A 17330-nucleotide genomic window follows, 5' to 3' on the forward strand; every position below is an offset into this window, starting at 1 on the left:
CCATTATTTAATGGAAATGTATTGTTACTTAAACTGACCTATTTATTATTACATTAAGTTTATTATTGTTGTACTGGATAAGAATTGTATCCTGCCGGGTGCTGGTGGCTCACACCTGTAATCCTAGCTACTCAGGAGGCTGAGATCTGAGGATCGCGGTTCAAAGCCAGCCCAGGCAGGAGAGACCGTGAGACTCCTATCTCCAATAAAAAAAACCACCAGAAAACCGGAAGTGGCGCTGTAGCTCAAGTGGTAGAGCGCTTGCCTTGAGCTGAAGAGCTGAGGGACAGCTCCCAGGCCCAGAGTTCAAGCCCCATGACCGACAAAAAAAAAAAAAAAGAATTGTATCCTATTTTGTAAAAAACAAAAATCTCAACAATATTAACTCTGTCCTTTTGAGATTGTTTTCCACCAAATTTCCCAAATGTCATAGAGGAAAAGAAATAAGACTGACATTTTTCCAACACAAAAATGTAATTTATCAAAAGAGGGGTGGCCTTGAAATTAGTGCCTTCCATGTTGGACTCCAGTGGCTTGTGCCTATAATTCTAGCTACTCTAGAGGTAGAGATATAGAGGATCAAGTTTCAAGGAAAGCCCTGGAGATACCCATCTCCAGAATAATCAACAAAAAACTGGCATGGAAGCATGGCTGAAGTGGTAGAGCACTAGCTAAGCAAGCAACTCAAGTGAAGTATGGGGCCCTGAGTTTCAAACCCTAGCACTGTTAATAATAATAATAATAAGAGGGGGAAGAGGGAAGGAAGAAGAGGAAGAAGAAGAGGAGGAAGAGGAAGAAGGAGGAAGAAAGAGAAGGAGGAGGAAAAGGAGGAGAAAGAAAAAGGAAGAAGGAGAAAAACAGGAAGAAGAACAGCAGGAGGAGGAGGAAGAGGAAGACTAAGAAGAGGAAGGAGAGGAGGAAAGTAAGAGCGTCTGTCCACAACCACCTGTCACAGATCCTAATGGGGCTGTGGAGGGAGGACCAGGTAACAGGTAGTCCCTTGCCCGCAGCCTTGACACACACAGTAGTAGCTATTGGAAATGACTGAAGCCCAGGGCGAGGCAGGCCGAGGCAGCCAGCGCCTCCCGAGATGCTCACCATGTGCCTAAGACAACCTTGAGTGGAAGAGGCTCTCACATCTTGTATCCCAGCTGTCTTGCTCGCCTCACATCCTGGTGCTGAGCCAGGGGGAGGGATGACTTCTGATTCCAGTCTTGTGTTTTCATGGACTTGCCAGGCAATTCGGGGCAAGTTTCAGGCTATTCTCCTGCAACTCCAATGCCTCTGAACAAAGATAATTGACCCTTTCAACACCTAGGATTCTCTGAACCTCTGTGATATGAGTGTGTGCCCATATTTTGAAAAGCATAAATATACACATGACTGCCATCTCTCTCTCTCTTTTTTTTCTTAAAACTGCTTCTGAATCGTTTTCAAAGCATTTTGTCCTGAGGTAGTTCTCATTATTAGGCTAATTGCTTGGAATTGAACTCAGGAAATCCCTTCTGTGTCTGAGGGGGAGGAGTCAGCCCTTGGCTCCTCCCCGCAAGGTTCGCAGTTTTGTTTACTCTTCTCTCTTGCAGTACAGAGCAATTATGTTGGCCTACAGTCATAGTGTTTTCTGTCCTTCTGTATCTTTCTCGTCAGTAATGCTAGCTAGTGGTTTGTTAGTAGTTCTCTGTTGAATCAAACCTTTAGCCCTCTCTGAGCCAGCTTGGCTTTTCTCTACCATGGGAAAAAGAGTTTGGTGCCTTTTTCTTTTTTTTTAAATTTTATTTTATTTTATTTGAGAACATACTGTACAGAGGGGTTACAATTACATGGGCAGGATAATGCATACATTTCTTACCAAGCATTGCAGCCTCCTCCTTTTTTTTCCCTTGACCTCCCTTCCCAGCCTCCCCCCTCCCCCACACCCAATCATACCCCTCTCCCCCCCCCCCCCCCCCCCCGACATTGTAAAGCTGGTTTTGACATGACATTTTGTACTTCTCATTGTTGTGGTGCCTTTTTCTTAAGTGTCTTACAGATTTTGCTTAGTAGGAGAAAATGGTCCCTGTAGGTAAGCAGGGCTTTTGGTCCATTGATTATAGCCAAAGCTCTCCTCATTCTACCTGCTCACACTACAAGACAAGTGTCTTGTTCCAGACTTTCTCGCAGTGATTGACGGAAGCTGGTGGTGAATAGCTTGCCTGTTAGTCTGCCTGTGTGTCAGACACCAGCAAAGTGATAAAGTGATGGATGAGCTCAGGTGACTGTACTGAGCAGAGGATGGAGATCATCTTGTATGAGAAAGAATATCTTAGGAAGTGAATTTGTTTGATTGCATTGTTGCTAGTGTGTGTTATTAAAAAACCACAGACGTTTTCTAAAAACCACAGTAGTTTTCTACTGAACTAGAATATTTTAAGATCTAGAGTACAGGTTTGACTTCTCCCTCAGACCAGAAATTCTAGAATTTTCCCCATCTGTGAATACAACCTGGAGCTTTCAGCTCCTCTGGTTGGGCTGATTATTTAGATTAGAGAAATCTTTTTCCTAATCATTTCCACATAATGAAGGAAAAGCTGTATTCTGATTTCCAGGGGTCTTTTGGTAGTGAAATCCTTGCACACCTCCACCTTCTGTCAAAATCCTCGGCTTCTTCAGATGAAGAAAGCATTTGTGACATTTGTTAGACAGCCTCTATGATGACATCTTTTTCTCAATGCCTCTGTTTCCCCATTGTCAGAATCGCATCGCCAAGCGCAGCCGGAAGCTGGTGGACTACGACAGTGCCCGCCACCACCTGGAGGCCCTGCAGAGCTCCAAGAGGAAGGATGAGAGCCGGATCTCTAAGGTAGGGGCTGATCCCGCAGTGCATCCCACCGTTGACCCCCCACAGTGGCTCTCACAGCAGATCATAAGCAGACAGTGGACCCCACAGTGGCTCTCACAATGGGTCACATAGCAGATCCCGCTGTCGATCCCACAGTGAATCCCATAGTTGATCCTGCAGTAGATCCCACAATTATTTCTAGTTTTTCATGTCACTTGCTCTGTTGCATCTTTAATTTTACTATTCAGGACAGACTGAAACTGAATGTTCTGAGCTCCTTTCCTTTTTTTTTTCTTTTGGCCAGTCCTGGGGCTTGAACTCAGGGCCTGGGCACTGTCCCTGAGCTGTTTTTGCTCAAGGCTAGCACTCTACCACTTGAGCCACAGCACCACTTCCGGCTTTTTCTGTTTATGTGGTATTCAGGAATCGAACCAAGGGCTTCATGCATTCTAGGTAAGCACTCTACTACTAAGCCACATTTCCAGCCCCTTTCCATTGTTTTTAATCAAAAAAAGGACTTTTGTGTAATTACAGAGTGTACATGAGTGAGATTGACTCACACATTTTGATCAGTATAAATTTGGCTCCACTGCTCTGTGATAGGACTACAAGTCTTGCTTGTGTCAGAACTTCCCTGTGTGCTATGCTCTGTGGTCCCTGCTTTAATGTAGATTATGCTGGGGAATCAAGCTAGAAATTCTCAGACAACTCATGATCGTGTAAGAATACAGGCATTCATATCATTAATTTTCTTTTAGAAAGCCCATTTCAGTTGTTTTTGTTTTGTATGCAAGTCATTTACAAATACCAGCTAACTGATAACCACCTCCCCACTGCTCCCTGTGGGCTCAGTATTGCTTTTCTGCCTGAGCGCAGCTGCCTGAGTAGTGGTCTTTCTTCAGCTCATGTTTAGCTGTGTTTCTCTACTGCTAAACTCTTGTTATGGCTCTGATTGCCTGTAGAAAGGATAAAAAGATTAAAATTCCTTTGCATGGCGTGTAGGACCTTCACAATTTGGTTAACACCCCTGCTATCTATTCATTCCAGCATTCAAGTACTTCCTTGCTCCTCACTCCCCCACCCCATGTACATATATACACACACACATGCAAAGCAGACCCTATGTGACCTGCTCGACATCCTGAGCAGCCACAGTAATCAATCCATTCAAGGGCGGTGTCCCAGATGCCAGGAACTCTGTTTATCCCTTCATCTGCATTGCCTTTCCTTCATATTCATCTTAGCCACTGAGGTACAGATACGAAGAGCAAACCAGATCCACATGAGAGAAACTAGACTTCTATCCCAAGGACCACCACCACCTCTTTTATGTATTGTGATGCTTTCAGGTCTTTTTCTTTACCAAGTGGTTGTTGGTTCTTCAAGGTTCAGTTAAGATGTGACCTCTCTGTGGAACCTACTCTTTTCTCTGTACCCCTTCCCCTATAAGATGGTTGCAGAATGGATTGCTAGTTCTTTCTGAAGATGCATCAGGCAATTATTTAGTCACCCAAGAAGATTGAGACTTTCTAGGGGGCATTCATCTCCAGTAGCCAGAGTAAAATTTTCCAGGTGACAGGCAGCAATCACTTTTTTTTTGGGGGGGGGCCCGGTCGTGGGGCCTAAACTCTGGGCCTGGGCGCTGTCCCTCAGCTCTTCAGCTCAAAGCTAGGACTCTACCACTTGAGCTACAGCACCACTTCTGGCTTTTTTCTTTTTGCTTATGGGGTGCTGAGGAATCGAACCCAGGGCCTCATGCATGCAAGGCAAGCGCTCTACCACTGAGCCACCTTCCCAGCCCCAACAATCACATTTTAATTAACTATTTTTTAATTATTATTATAAAGGTGATGTACAAAGGGGTTATCATTTCATAAGTTAGGTAAGCAAGCACATTTTTGTAGAATAAATGAATCGGCCACCAGTGACCAGCACAGGGTAAAGCACTATACTCAATCTAGTTCCCTGTTAAAAAACTCCTCCTATTTCATATTTAATTGAAAAAAAATTGGTGTGCATTTTAACAAATGTGCCTTCCTTTCCCGGATCTTTCCAGGATACGTAAAGCAATTTCTGTTTTAAATCAGATGGTGTTGTTTGTAGAAATGGCTTGTGTGTCTGTGTGTGCAAATGTGTATTGTGCACCATTTCTAGGCAGAAGAGGAATTTCAGAAAGCGCAGAAAGTGTTTGAAGAGTTTAATGTTGACTTACAAGAAGAGTTGCCATCACTGTGGTCAAGGTAAATATGTTTCTGCGTGTCTTCCAGTGATATCCAGGAGATGTGCTCTGGGTCTGCACTTTCTAGCATGGCACTGAATCTCCACACAAGGATATATTGGGTGCTTGACATATGGCTAGTGACACCAAAGTGCTGAATTTTAAATTGGTTTAGATCTAACTCAGTTTGAATAGCCACATACGGTTAGCAGCTACCTGTTTTGGATTCTACAGTCATGTCTCAGTCCTGCTTGTAGTTTGTTTTTCAGATAGAGTTTCAAGCTATGTTGGTCCTGACTGGCCTCAGACAGAAATCCTCCACCTGTGTCTCCTGAGTAGCTGGGATTCTAGGCATATGCCACTATGCACATCCCCATTGCTTTTTAAGCTGATATTTTGAAATGCTTGACTACCTTCGTATTCAAAATTTTCAGTGGTGAAGTTAATATTCTGGGAGATTGTCAGTAGATAATTATGAAATAATACCCTTGGGAATAATTGCCCACAGACAAATATATACCATTTGGATTAGTATGATTTGGATATGTAACTGAACTTTTTTGTACTTATTTGTAAAAGCATCCTAAATTAGCATTAACTGACAACTGTGTGGGCTTATGTGTTCTTTGCTTAAAGGTATTCAATTACTAAGAAATGAAGTACTTGTCAGAATGTCTCACTGTATGAAAGACTTTGTAGAGATTTAAAAAACAAATGGAATTTCTGAGAGAAAGCATTGGAAAGGATCCTTTCCTCTTCTTAGTTCATGTACGAAATATTTTCCAATACTTTTAAAAATTAGATATTGTTTTCTTTTTTGTTGTCAAAGTGATGTACAGAGGGGTTACAGTTATATAAGTAAGGTATATCAATACTTTTTTTTTTTTTTGTCGGTCGTGGGGCTTGAACTCTGGGCTTGGGCACTGTCCCTGGGCTCTTTAGCTCAAGGTGAGTGCTCACTTACGGTTTTCTAGTGGTTTATTGGAGATAAGAGTTTCATGGACTTTCCTGCCCGGGCTGGCTTTGAACCTTGAGCCTCAGATCTCAGCCTCCTGAGTAGCTAGGATTACAGGCTTGAGCCATGGACACCTGGCTATCAATACTTTGTAATTGAGTCAGATTTATCACTCTGAAACTAATTATTCAGGATAGTCAAGCCAAAACCTGCCCTCTGGTCAAAATTTGACGTAGTTTTTCCTTTCTATATGTTATGTTGTTTTTTTTTAACTTAAATCCAGATCTACAGTATTAGGGGTATGTGTCTGTGTGTCTGTGTGTGTCTGTGTGTGTCTGTGTGTGTCTGTGTGTCTGTGTATGTTTGTTAGAAGAAAAAAGTTATTTTAGAATACCTTCTTTTGCTGATTATTACTTTATGTGCCTGATGTACATTGTCTCTAATTTTAATCTTTTTTTCTATTTTTTCTTTTTTTTTCTAATTTTATTTTTTTTATTTTTATTTTTTTTAATTTTATTTTATTTTATTTGAGAACATACTGTACAGAGGGGTTACAATTACATGGGCAGGATAATGCATACATTTCTTACCAAGCATTGCAGCCTCCTCCTTTGTTTACCCTTCACCTCCCTTCCCAGCCTCCCCCCTCCCCCCCACCCAATCATACCCCCCTTCCCCCGCCCCCCACACCGACATTGTAAAGCTGGTTTTGACATGACATTTTGTACTTCTCATTGTTTAATCTTAATCATGGTGTTTCCATCTTACAGATGAGGCATCTAAGGGTCATATTAATTAAACATCTTGACTAAGTTTATGAAGCTTATATAACCTACAGCTAATATGTAAAATATTGTGTTTTTCCCCCATGAACCCTGCAGCCTTTATCTAGGATCTATTTTTAGCTATAAGGAGATTGCATTCAGTCTTAATTGTCCAAGTTATTTTCCAAGTACAATTCCTTTCCCAGTTTTATTGCTCAAACTTGAAATTGAGGTTAGTGTTTTGAGTTTCCTATGCCTTCTATGGGGGAAAAGTAAAACAATGAACATACCATAACGGACGTGTGTTAAGTGACTTGCGTGAAATCCTGTACCAACCTGTTCACATCCATTCAGAATGTGAGCGGAATGCTCTCCATCTGTTAAGTTCTTTTGGACTATAGTGTTTTCAACTCCTTTTATTTCCTTACTAATCCTGCATCTAATTTTTCTGATCATGACGGAAAATGAGATATTGCCAGCTCCAACTGAGTTTAGGTATATTTCTCACATCTTTTCTGTCAGCTTTTGCTTTCTATATATTTGAGCTCCATTGTTAAGTGTGTATGTGTTTTTTAATTGATGTGCTTCTTAGTAGTTGAGCAGTTCATTTTAATAAATAAAATATCTGCTTTTGTTCCTACCAATAAATTTTGCCTATTTTATCTGATACTATTATAGCTACTCCTCCCCCCCGCTTTGTGTGTTACATCTTTTTGCTTTCAGTCTGTTTGGTTTGAATGTACAGTATTCCAATTTTACTCAATATTAAGATAGATCATTTATGTGTGTATATATGTGTGTGTATGTGTGTGTGTGTTTATCCGTTCTACCAACTTCTTCCTTTTGGTATGTTTACTGAGTCCATTTATCTTTAATTTAGTTTTTAATAATGTAACACTTCTAGAATTTAATACAGACGTAATATAGTCTGATAATACAAGATTTATATCTACTTGCTTTCTATATGCTTTTTTGTCTCTCTACTCCCCCATTGCTTCTATAATATTAAATTGTTTCAGAAGTATTTGTATAAATGAAAAATAACGAATTACTACTTAGTGGGGGTGCAGGTTTAATTTCAGCAAAGGATATTGGTTATGTTTGGCTATTTTATTTCTTTATTTTACTGTCTTGCTCAGTACTGAGCCTACATATTAAACAAGCATTGTATCACTGAGTCACACTTCCATCTCTGTCTAAATGTTATAAAGGAACTTGTAATTTATCAGAGATAATGATGATATATTCTTGTCAAGAAGGAAGTATCCCAGAGGGAATGCTTGAGCTAAATGATTTCAAATCAGTGAAGTCAGCCTTTGGTAAAGGAATATTGTATGTAATGGGGATTGGGGTTTGTGGAACTTTAATTAATTGAATGCATCATGAAGTTGGAGCAAGAGTGCCCAGGAGGGTTGTGGTGAGAACTTAGGAGAGAGGTAGGGGTCGGAGTTATTTCCTTCTATCATTAAATATTTATTGACTGCCCATCCAATGTGAGTCAGGCCCTCTCTGAGATGCTCAAGGTCAGGTCCTAAATTTGTTTGTTTTCTTGGAGCCTACATGGGAAAATAGTGAACAGCAATTACAGGAAAAGAAATAACAAATAAAATCTGAGGCAGTAAGTTTGAATTGTAATGCGATAGTGAATTGCACAAGATGGGTGACCAGGGTAGTGTGAGTGGTTAAAGAAGGCTTCTTTCAAGGACTTAAGGAATATATAAAGAAAAGGGCATTTTTAGTAAAACACTGAGTTCTGTTTTATATAAGCTGAGTTTGAAGATTGTTGAAATGTCCAAAAGCATATGTCTGTTGCAACAGCTAGGCCTAGAGCTTACCAAGGAGACTGGAAACATTAGTGTGTGGGTGACTTAGATGGCAAGATTAGGACCAGAGGGGCCTGTGGTCCTCCGACCTACTCCTCTCATGCAGTACAGATCACAGAACAACCACATGGGACCTGTTCTTCTGGGCTGGTGTTGAACTGGGATCATCATGTTTCTGCCTCCCATGTAGCTGGTAAAGGCTCAAATGGCCACGCCCAGTGTTTTCCTAGTATTTGTGATAAGCATTTGAATCGGAAGATACAGCAACTATATACATGGAGAGCTGTGTAGGCCCACATGTGTGAATAAGTACATGATTTAATGTCAATTAAAATTCAAGTATATGAAAGGGCTAGATATGATGGCACACTCTTGTGATCCCAGCCACTTGGGAGGGAGAGGTGGATAGGATTGAGGTTTGAAGTCAGCTGACCTCATCTCACCCAATAAAGTGAGCGTGGAGATTCATACCTGTGCTCTCAGCCATGTGGTAGGAAGATAGTGGTCTAAAGGTAGCCCTTGACAAGAACAGAAGAATATATTGTAAAACTAACTAAAGCGGGCTGGGAATGTGGGTTAGCACTAGCGCGCTTGCCTAGTATGCATGAAGCCCGGGTACAGTTCCTCAGTGCCACATAAACAGAAAAAGCCAGAAGTGGAGCTGTGGCTCAAGTGGTAGAGTGCTAGCCTTGAGCAAAAGAAGCTCAGGGACAGTGTCCAGTGTGCAGCACCTGCTTAGCAAGCACAAGGCCCTGAGTTCAAACCCCAGTACACCAAAATAAAATAAAATAAAATATATATAATGAGGGTCACATGGTCACTGTGGGGATACAAAACATAGGATTAAGTGAAAATGTCAGGTACAGGATTGCCCACAACAGAAGCCAGCCTTATTGGAAAAATGGATTTACTGTTTCTCTAAACTAAACTTTCAAGCTTCGATTTCACTTACAAATTCTAAACCTCCTTAGCTCATGCAGCAAAATAACAAAATTCAGGCTTCTACAATAGTTCTTTTTAAGTATTTCATGATTTTCTTTTTCTTTTTGGGAGAGATGTTGGTTCTTGACATGTTAACTGCATGGTTTGAGCAGCCTGTGTCTCAGCTTGCCAGGTAAAATGGGGCAATGGTCTCCAGAGCAGTTCTGAGAATGCAGGGATGAAGTACTGGACGCCCATTGGTCCTGTCAGCTTTGGATGGAATATTTCTCTCTCTGTCTCTCTCTGTCTCTCTGTCTCTGTCTCTGTCTCTCTGTCTCTGTCTCTCTCTCCATTAGAATTCTGTGTACTGCAAGGTACAACTCAAACACTGGTAGTTCTTTCTCCTTCTTTCCTTAAACCTTCTCCTTCTTACTTTCCAAGTGTGTTGTAAACTCTCTCAATATGTGCTGTCACCTGTATCAGATCCACATATTTCTGACATATCAGTCCCTATTTAATCCTTAATTGAGATTTAAAAATCTAATAAAGCCATTGGGGTTCTATAGTTCTTTTTGAGACTTACCATCAGAACAATTCCATGAATTTAATTAAGATAGTAATTTTCTCAGATGCATTAAGAAGGATTAAGTTAATATAAAGTCCCAAGATTCCTCATTTAGAAATGAGGGAATGTATCCTGAGGGGGTACTAGACAGAGTCTACCTCTGGCTTAATATTCGAGATCAAAGAATGACGGCAGGAAGACTTTTGGTTTTGTACCAGAATACCCTTCAAACATGTTTGAGCAGGCAGCCTGCCCAATGACAGCATGCTCTTCATGCTGGAGTTATCTTAAGGTTTTGTATTTACCTCCATTACATGCATTGAGGAATCCAAATATTTAATACTGAAGCTAGACCATTTATGTGGAGTGAACATGAAAAGTAATCTTGTCGACCTCCAAACTTGTTGAGATCCATACCTAAAACAGAAGCAGCTTCTCAGGGCAGTGGTTACCACAGTATAGTTTCTAGAAACTCATGGTAGGTGGACCTTCTTGATCAGCATTCTGGGATCTGAGTTAGAGTAAATACCCTAGGCACTCTGGTGCATATGAATAATGAGAATCACTGTCTTACAGAGGGGCCTGAATTTCAAGGAGAGACATATACTCTATTCTAAAACATGAATTTGTGTTTATTAGCTGGTGAGGGAAAGTCACGCATACTCTGGTTTAACTATTCCATTCAATCCAACATTATTCAAAATTGTGTAGAGAAAACCTAATTTTGCTAGGCACCGTGACACTGTACACCAGCTACTTAGGAGGCTAAGATCTGAGAGGCACAGTTCAAAGCCAGCCCAGACAGGGACGCTCATGAGACTCTTATCTCCAATTAAGCATAAAAATGCTGGAATTGGAGCTATGGCTCAAGTGGTAGAGCATTAGCCTTGTGTAAAAATTGCTCAGGGACAGTATCCAGGACCAGAGTTCAAAGGAAGAAAGTAACCCTAATTTTAATATAGTATTTTTAGTCTGGCACTGGAAGGTTATGCGTGTAATCCGAACTATTCAGGAGGCTGAGATCCGAGGATTGTGATCCAAAGCCAGTCAGGGCAGGGAAAGTTGGAGATTCTTACCTCCTGTGGCTCAAGTGTCAAGAGTGCCAGCCTTGAGTGAAAGCATGCGGACATGAGTTCAAGCTCTAGTACCAGCACACACAAAAGCCCATTTTTGTTAACTATCTCTCTCTATCCTCCGTTTTCTTTCCACATGGCAGACGAGTTGGATTTTATGTCAATACTTTCAAAAATGTGTCCAGCCTGGAAGCCAAATTCCATAAGGAAATTGCCGTGGTGAGTAATGGAGTAAATGTAAAAGAATGTTCCTTTGGAAGAAAATGAAGTAGTAGCTTAGCATTTTTCAAACTATTCTCCTGGCTTCTGATGCCTCCTATATTTATTTTCTGTCATTTTTGCACAGTTGTTTTTAAAATGGTTTTCTTTTTCTTTTTTTGTAGTGTGGCCACATAGTTCTCTGCATTGGCATTGTTGTTTGTGGTCCTGGGGCTTGAACACAGGCCCTGGGTGCTCTCCCTCCGCTTCTTTTGCTCAAGGCGAGTGCTCTACCACTTGAGCCTAGTTCTGCTTCTGGATTTTTTGGCGGTTAATTGGAGATCAGAGTCTCACAGACCTTATTGCCTCAGCTGGCTTTGAACCGTGATCCTTAGATCTCAGCCTCCTGAGTAGCTGGGCGTAAAGGTGTAAGCCACTATGCCTGGCTAGTTTTCTAAATCTTTTAAAAGGCTGACTGTAGCTTCACAGTTGCAACTTCCATTCAGTGTGTAAAGTCAGAATTTCAAGTCGTGCATGAATCTGATGGAAAAAAAAATGGTCTCAAAATAGTCAGATATCAGCAGCACTGTTACTGATGCATAGTTTCCTGGTTCCAGAGAGTAGTAATTTGACAAGTTCTAGCAGAGACAAAGTCACTAATAAACTTGAGTTGTGCTCTCTACTCTGTGAATGAATATGTCTGTCTTCAAATGATATCTTCTAGTTCCTTTTTAGCTTACTGCAGTTTTGTTGTGGATTGTACATTGAGATCATATACAGAATTCCAAGGATTGAGGCCGCCCCGCCTCTCAAGGCATCGTTAGCTTCCTTTGGGGAGCGTGCAGGGTTGGGCACCGTGGTGGTAACTTTGGATAACAGACCAGTGGCTTCTGTCCCCTCAGCTTTGCCACAAACTGTTTGAAGTGATGACGAAACTGGGTGACCAGCATGCAGACAAGGCCTTCACCATTCAAGGAGCTCCCAGGTAGGCCCCACACCTGTTCACTCCCAGAGGCCAGTTCACTCCCACACGCCTGTATGTGATACGCCCCCTGCTGAGCTTGCTGGGAGTCTGTGCAGTGGCCTGGGCCACTTTATTCATCCTTTAATCGTCCCAATAGAGCTAGACTCCATCCACAGGCTGACACCAACCTTAGTTTAGGCCTTTCACATTGCATCCAGTCTTTGATCCTTGTTATTGCAGCTTAATTGGCTCACTGCCCCTCTCTGAGTTACATGGGACCTGTGAGCAATCACATGTAATCATGATAGCTGGTTTTGACTTGCTACTTCAGTAGAAAAGACAGAAGTAGGAGAGACACCTAACCTCCCTCTTCCCTCTTCTTGGGTACTGATCTGCAAGCATAGCTTTGTTCTTGCCTCATTGCTTTCCCATTTGGCAGCAGGCCAATCAAATAATAGCCAGGGCCCAAGGACCACAGTGCATGGTGTGCAGGTGGATGGTTCACCTTGCCGTGAGTCTGGCTTCATATCCGCTTTCTCTTATGATTCTGGAATCAATGTCATGCCGTATCTTTCAGGCATGTGTGCTTAGACCATGCAGGTACACAGCCTCAGGCTGGAAGTCAGAAACCTCCGTTTCCAGTTGTATGCCTCCGAGATTAACTTGTTTTGCTTTCTTTCACTTAGTCTAATAACCTCTCTGGTTAATGAGCTCAGTTTTGAAATCTATTGTAAACAACTACTTGACTGCATGGCTTCTAGAGTATTGTGTAGTCATGATAGTCTGTACGTGTGATAACATCAAACAGTGCAAACACTCATTCATAGAAACATCTATAGGCATAGCACTTGCCATGCCATCTTAGCATCTATTTAATATTATCTGTTACTTACTGATATGAGTGTCTGGACTTTTTTCAGGAGTTCTGGTCCCCCTGCTCTTTGGTTTGGCTGAGCCTGTTACAGTTGCTTTTCTAAGTGGGCAGTGAACACATCCTCTCTCTGAGGGCATGAATGTGGCTTAAAAGAGCAATGAAGTCTAGGCATGGTGGTTCACCTCTGTCACCCCAGCTAGTTAGGAGGCACAGATTGGGAGGATCATAGTTTGAGGCCAGCCTCGGCAAAAGTTAGTGAGACCCCCATCCCAGCCAATAAGCTGGGGTGAGGTGCACACCTGTTATCCCAGTTACAGAGGAGGATGCTAGCAAGGCTAGCCATGTGCAAAAAATGGTGAGACCCTGTTCAAAGCAAACAAAAAACGAACGTACCCTCCCTCAAGTCCTTTTGCTTTTGGATCTGGTCTCATGTTTTAGCCTACGTTAGTCCAGAGTGGGATCCTCCTACTGATAGCTAAAATACCAGCTGCCCCATTATCACACAGAGAGGCATGCCCTAGAGATACAAGCTAGCTGACTGAAGTACAGTCAATAGAGGACTACATTTCCATAGAGTATACTTTCAAACAACTCACAGTTTCCTGCAAAGGATATTAGAAGCTGAAATGAAAATGGAAGGGTGTCTAGTGGGAGGAACAGAGGACAAATAGCAGAATATCCAATGGGCATATGTGACAAAATAGGAAACCTAAAATAAGTCTGGAGGGGGAGGATGATGGGATGGGGTAATACTGAACATTTACATGGACGCATTAAGTTTTACCCCATTCTTTTGAAATTCAGAAAACAAAGAATTTTTCCAAAGAGCTGGGGATGTGGCTCAAGTGGTAGAGCCACCTACCTGGTAAATGCAGGGCCTGAAGTTCAAGCCCCAGTCTCACTAAAACGAACAAATGAATGTACAAACAGTAACACATCAAAGGGATAGAGTTTGTTTCAAAATGGTGATTTCAATAGTAAGCTGGGAACAAATGACAAAAGAATAGGAATCTCAGAATGTCACACTAAACCCCTTAAACTGTGAAGAGTCACTCCTTTACTTGGAAAAGGAAGGGGCATATGCCTCTAGAAATGTCAGAGTTGCTCAGTCTTGACTAGAGTGAGGAGAAGGCAGGGTGGCTGCCATTTAACAAATATTCCTTTCATTTTTCCCCCCTCCATTCCTCTGCAGAGCAAGGTGGTGAGTGAGTTCTGTGAAGTCCCTTGGACTGTAGACCAGGGCTGTGTTTCCCATCAAAGCCATGGTTACCAATGAGGGGCCCAATCATGTGGGCATCTGTTGTCTGGAGGACACAGATCCCTCACCCTTGACTGTGTAGACCATGCTGCTGTTTATGTTCTCTTCATTGACAGTACAGACTCACTTCCTTCTGGCTGTAGTCTTTAGAAATTCTTAGAGAGTAGAATGTGTCCCTAGTACCATATTAGTCTCCTTGTTTAGCTGTCTCCACATGTCTAGTTTGGTGCTGGGACTGTGTGTGGCTCTCAGGAACGTTTTATTAGTGACCTCATCTGTCACAAGGTTGATTTACATGCTGCAAGGTGTCTGGCTTGAGTCATTGTTTCAAAAGGTGGAGAAAGAAAGAAATAGGGAATTTATTTCAAGATGTTATAAAATCTACAAGAGATGTATTCACCCTTTCCTGAAGGGCCTTTGAATACAAGATTCACAGTTTTCTCAGTAGGATTTTCTATAGATTTTTCTGTAAGATTCTCTTGGAGAACAAATGAGTCTAGCTTCATGTCAGGGAGTCTTTCTTTTAAAGTGGAAAGACTAAGAGCTGAATTCAGATCCACCTTAAGGTTTTGCCTTAACCTCTCTGTGCTCCTATTTTCATCCCTGTCTAGTGGAGACAGTAGTGCCTTGCTTAGGTGAGGAGAACAGATAATCTATGCATGAGATCTGGCTCTCAGGAAGAATAACAGAAGGACTAGGCCTCACTGTCACTGATTCTGATAACCAGAGTTAACCTGCCGAGTGGTGCAGGTTGGAGACCCCCTGATTGAGTGAGGCCTTTTTAATCCCCTGTGTCTACCCAGTGACTCGGGCCCTCTCCGTATCGCAAAGACGCCAACACCACCAGAAGAGCCTTCACCCCCGCCGAGCCCCACCGCTGGCCCCAATCACACTCTCGCACCTGCATCCCCTGTGCCTGTGCGGCCAAGGTCACCTTCACAGGTGGGAAGAGAACACACCTGCGGGGTAGTGGGACAGCTGGCCGGGGAGGTGACCCCTGGGGGACATTCTGTGGTCCAGGGCTTAGGTTGGTCTTTCCATTGGGGTAGGTTACCACAGAGGAATCCTTCTATTGGTCTTGGTTTTTACTTAACACCTGTGGTTGAATCTCTGGGACTTCTGGCATCCTTAGCTTCCTCAGGCTAATTTGTGTCCCGACTCAACCATGTCTGGCTCTCAAAGTTCTCTCTTAATAAATGGGAGTCCAGCACAGTGCTAGAGCACTTGCTTTGTATACAACAGGTTCTGAGTTCTATCCCCAGCAGCTCTAAAACACAATAAAAACAAAAACAGCCAAGCAGTGATGGCTCATGCCTATAATCCTAGCTACTGAGGAGGCTGAGACCTGAGGATCATAGGACAAAGCCAGTCTGGGCAGGAAAGACCATGATATTCTTAACTCCAATTAAATACCCAGAAGCCAGAAGCGTAGCTATGGTTCAAGAAGTAGAGCACTAGCATTGAGCCAAAAACCTCAGGGACAACCCCCAGGCCCTGAGTTCAAGCCCCAGGACTGACACAAAAAACACAAAAAGAAATTTTGTCTGCTCTTCCAAAGTGCCTTTTTATCCTACCTTCTCATCTAAATGGCTTTTCTAGTGCTTTTGTTTGTACTTAGGGCAAGAAGAGTGGTTTTACTTATGTGTTATTTTGTACATTTTTCCCTATTCACCACAGTGCATTGCACTTAAATAAACACTCAAGAAAACTGCATACATCATTTGGCTGAGCAGAATCAGTGAGAGTCGGGCAAAGGTAACTATGGAGAAAAATTACCACTCTTACTCTCCCTATTTGGGGTAATCCAAGATTTCTTGTTGGAAAACTTGAAGTTCGCAGTCTAGTTCAAATTTTCATGAACATAGTTGAAATTAAGGAAAATTGTAAGAATACATACTTAATAGATTTACCTCAAACTCTTAGAGTAGCAAGTAAAATGGAAGTTGCCTATGGTCAAACTTATTCGAAGGATTTTAGTTTTGAAATTCTGATGTTTTCTTTTTGTCCAAGTGATAAAATCATTTTCACAGAACACATTGCCTTTGTTGGGCACCAGTTTGGCCTCTCTCAGAGGCCCCAAAGGCCTTTGTGTGGGGCTTGAGCTCAGATGAACACACATCTTGTGGGCTAAGTATGTCCCATCGGATCATTGCCTATTGGTTGGTGCTCATGGAACTTCCAGGTAGACAGTATGCTTGACCTGAATTAAGTATAAATGTCTATACAGGTCTGTGTTTAGATTAGAGATCAGTTTGTCAGTAGCTCTGTTCCTGTGATATTTCTTTGCCTCACAACTACACCTTTGACTGCTTTACTGTTTGTGTTTGATGGTCCCTAGACAAGGAAAGGGCCTCCAGTTCCACCTCTGCCTAAGGTCACCCCAACCAAGGAACTGCAACAGGAGAACATCATCAATTTCTTTGAAGACAACTTCGTTCCAGAGATCAATGTGACAACACCTTCCCAGGTGAGGGTTTGCTGTTGATCTGGGATCTTCCCAGGTGAGGGCTTGCTGTTGATCTGGATGCCAGTGAACTCTATATATCTTGGTAGAGTAATTCTCAGGGGTTGGCCCTTAGAGAAAGTGGCAACATGATAATTCTGAGAGGATTATTTTATTTTATTTTATTTATTTATTTATTTTTGGTCCGGTCATGGGGCCTGAACTCTGGGTCTGGGTGCTGTCCCTCAGCTCTTCAGCTCAAGGCTAGCGCTCTACCACTTGAGCCACAGCACCACTTCTGGCTTTTTTCTTTTTGCTTGTGTGGTACTGAGGAATTGAACCCAGGGCCTCATGCATACAAGGCAAGTGCTCTACCACTGAGCCACCTTCCCAGCCCCGAGAGAGAGGATTATTTTAATTACTTTGCACGTTGAAAACATTCTAAAATGGAGGGTG

General features: G+C 42.3%; 1 protein-coding gene across 1 annotated transcript in view; it reads left to right on the forward strand.

Annotated features, from left to right (window-relative positions):
* Amph (amphiphysin) overlaps nt 1-17330 on the forward strand; it is a 136420-nt gene that overhangs the window by 72543 nt on the left and 46547 nt on the right. The window contains exons 6-11 of the mRNA XM_042695084.1: nt 2732-2839; nt 4973-5058; nt 11281-11356; nt 12238-12320; nt 15235-15373; nt 16770-16898. Coding sequence (XP_042551018.1) covers nt 2732-2839; nt 4973-5058; nt 11281-11356; nt 12238-12320; nt 15235-15373; nt 16770-16898 — 621 coding nt within the window. The remainder of the gene's footprint in view (nt 1-2731; nt 2840-4972; nt 5059-11280; nt 11357-12237; nt 12321-15234; nt 15374-16769; nt 16899-17330) is intronic.

Source organism: Dipodomys spectabilis, unplaced genomic scaffold, assembly GCF_019054845.1.
Source record: "Dipodomys spectabilis isolate Male_0828 unplaced genomic scaffold, ASM1905484v1 ptg000178l, whole genome shotgun sequence".
Taxonomy (NCBI): domain Eukaryota; kingdom Metazoa; phylum Chordata; class Mammalia; order Rodentia; family Heteromyidae; genus Dipodomys; species Dipodomys spectabilis.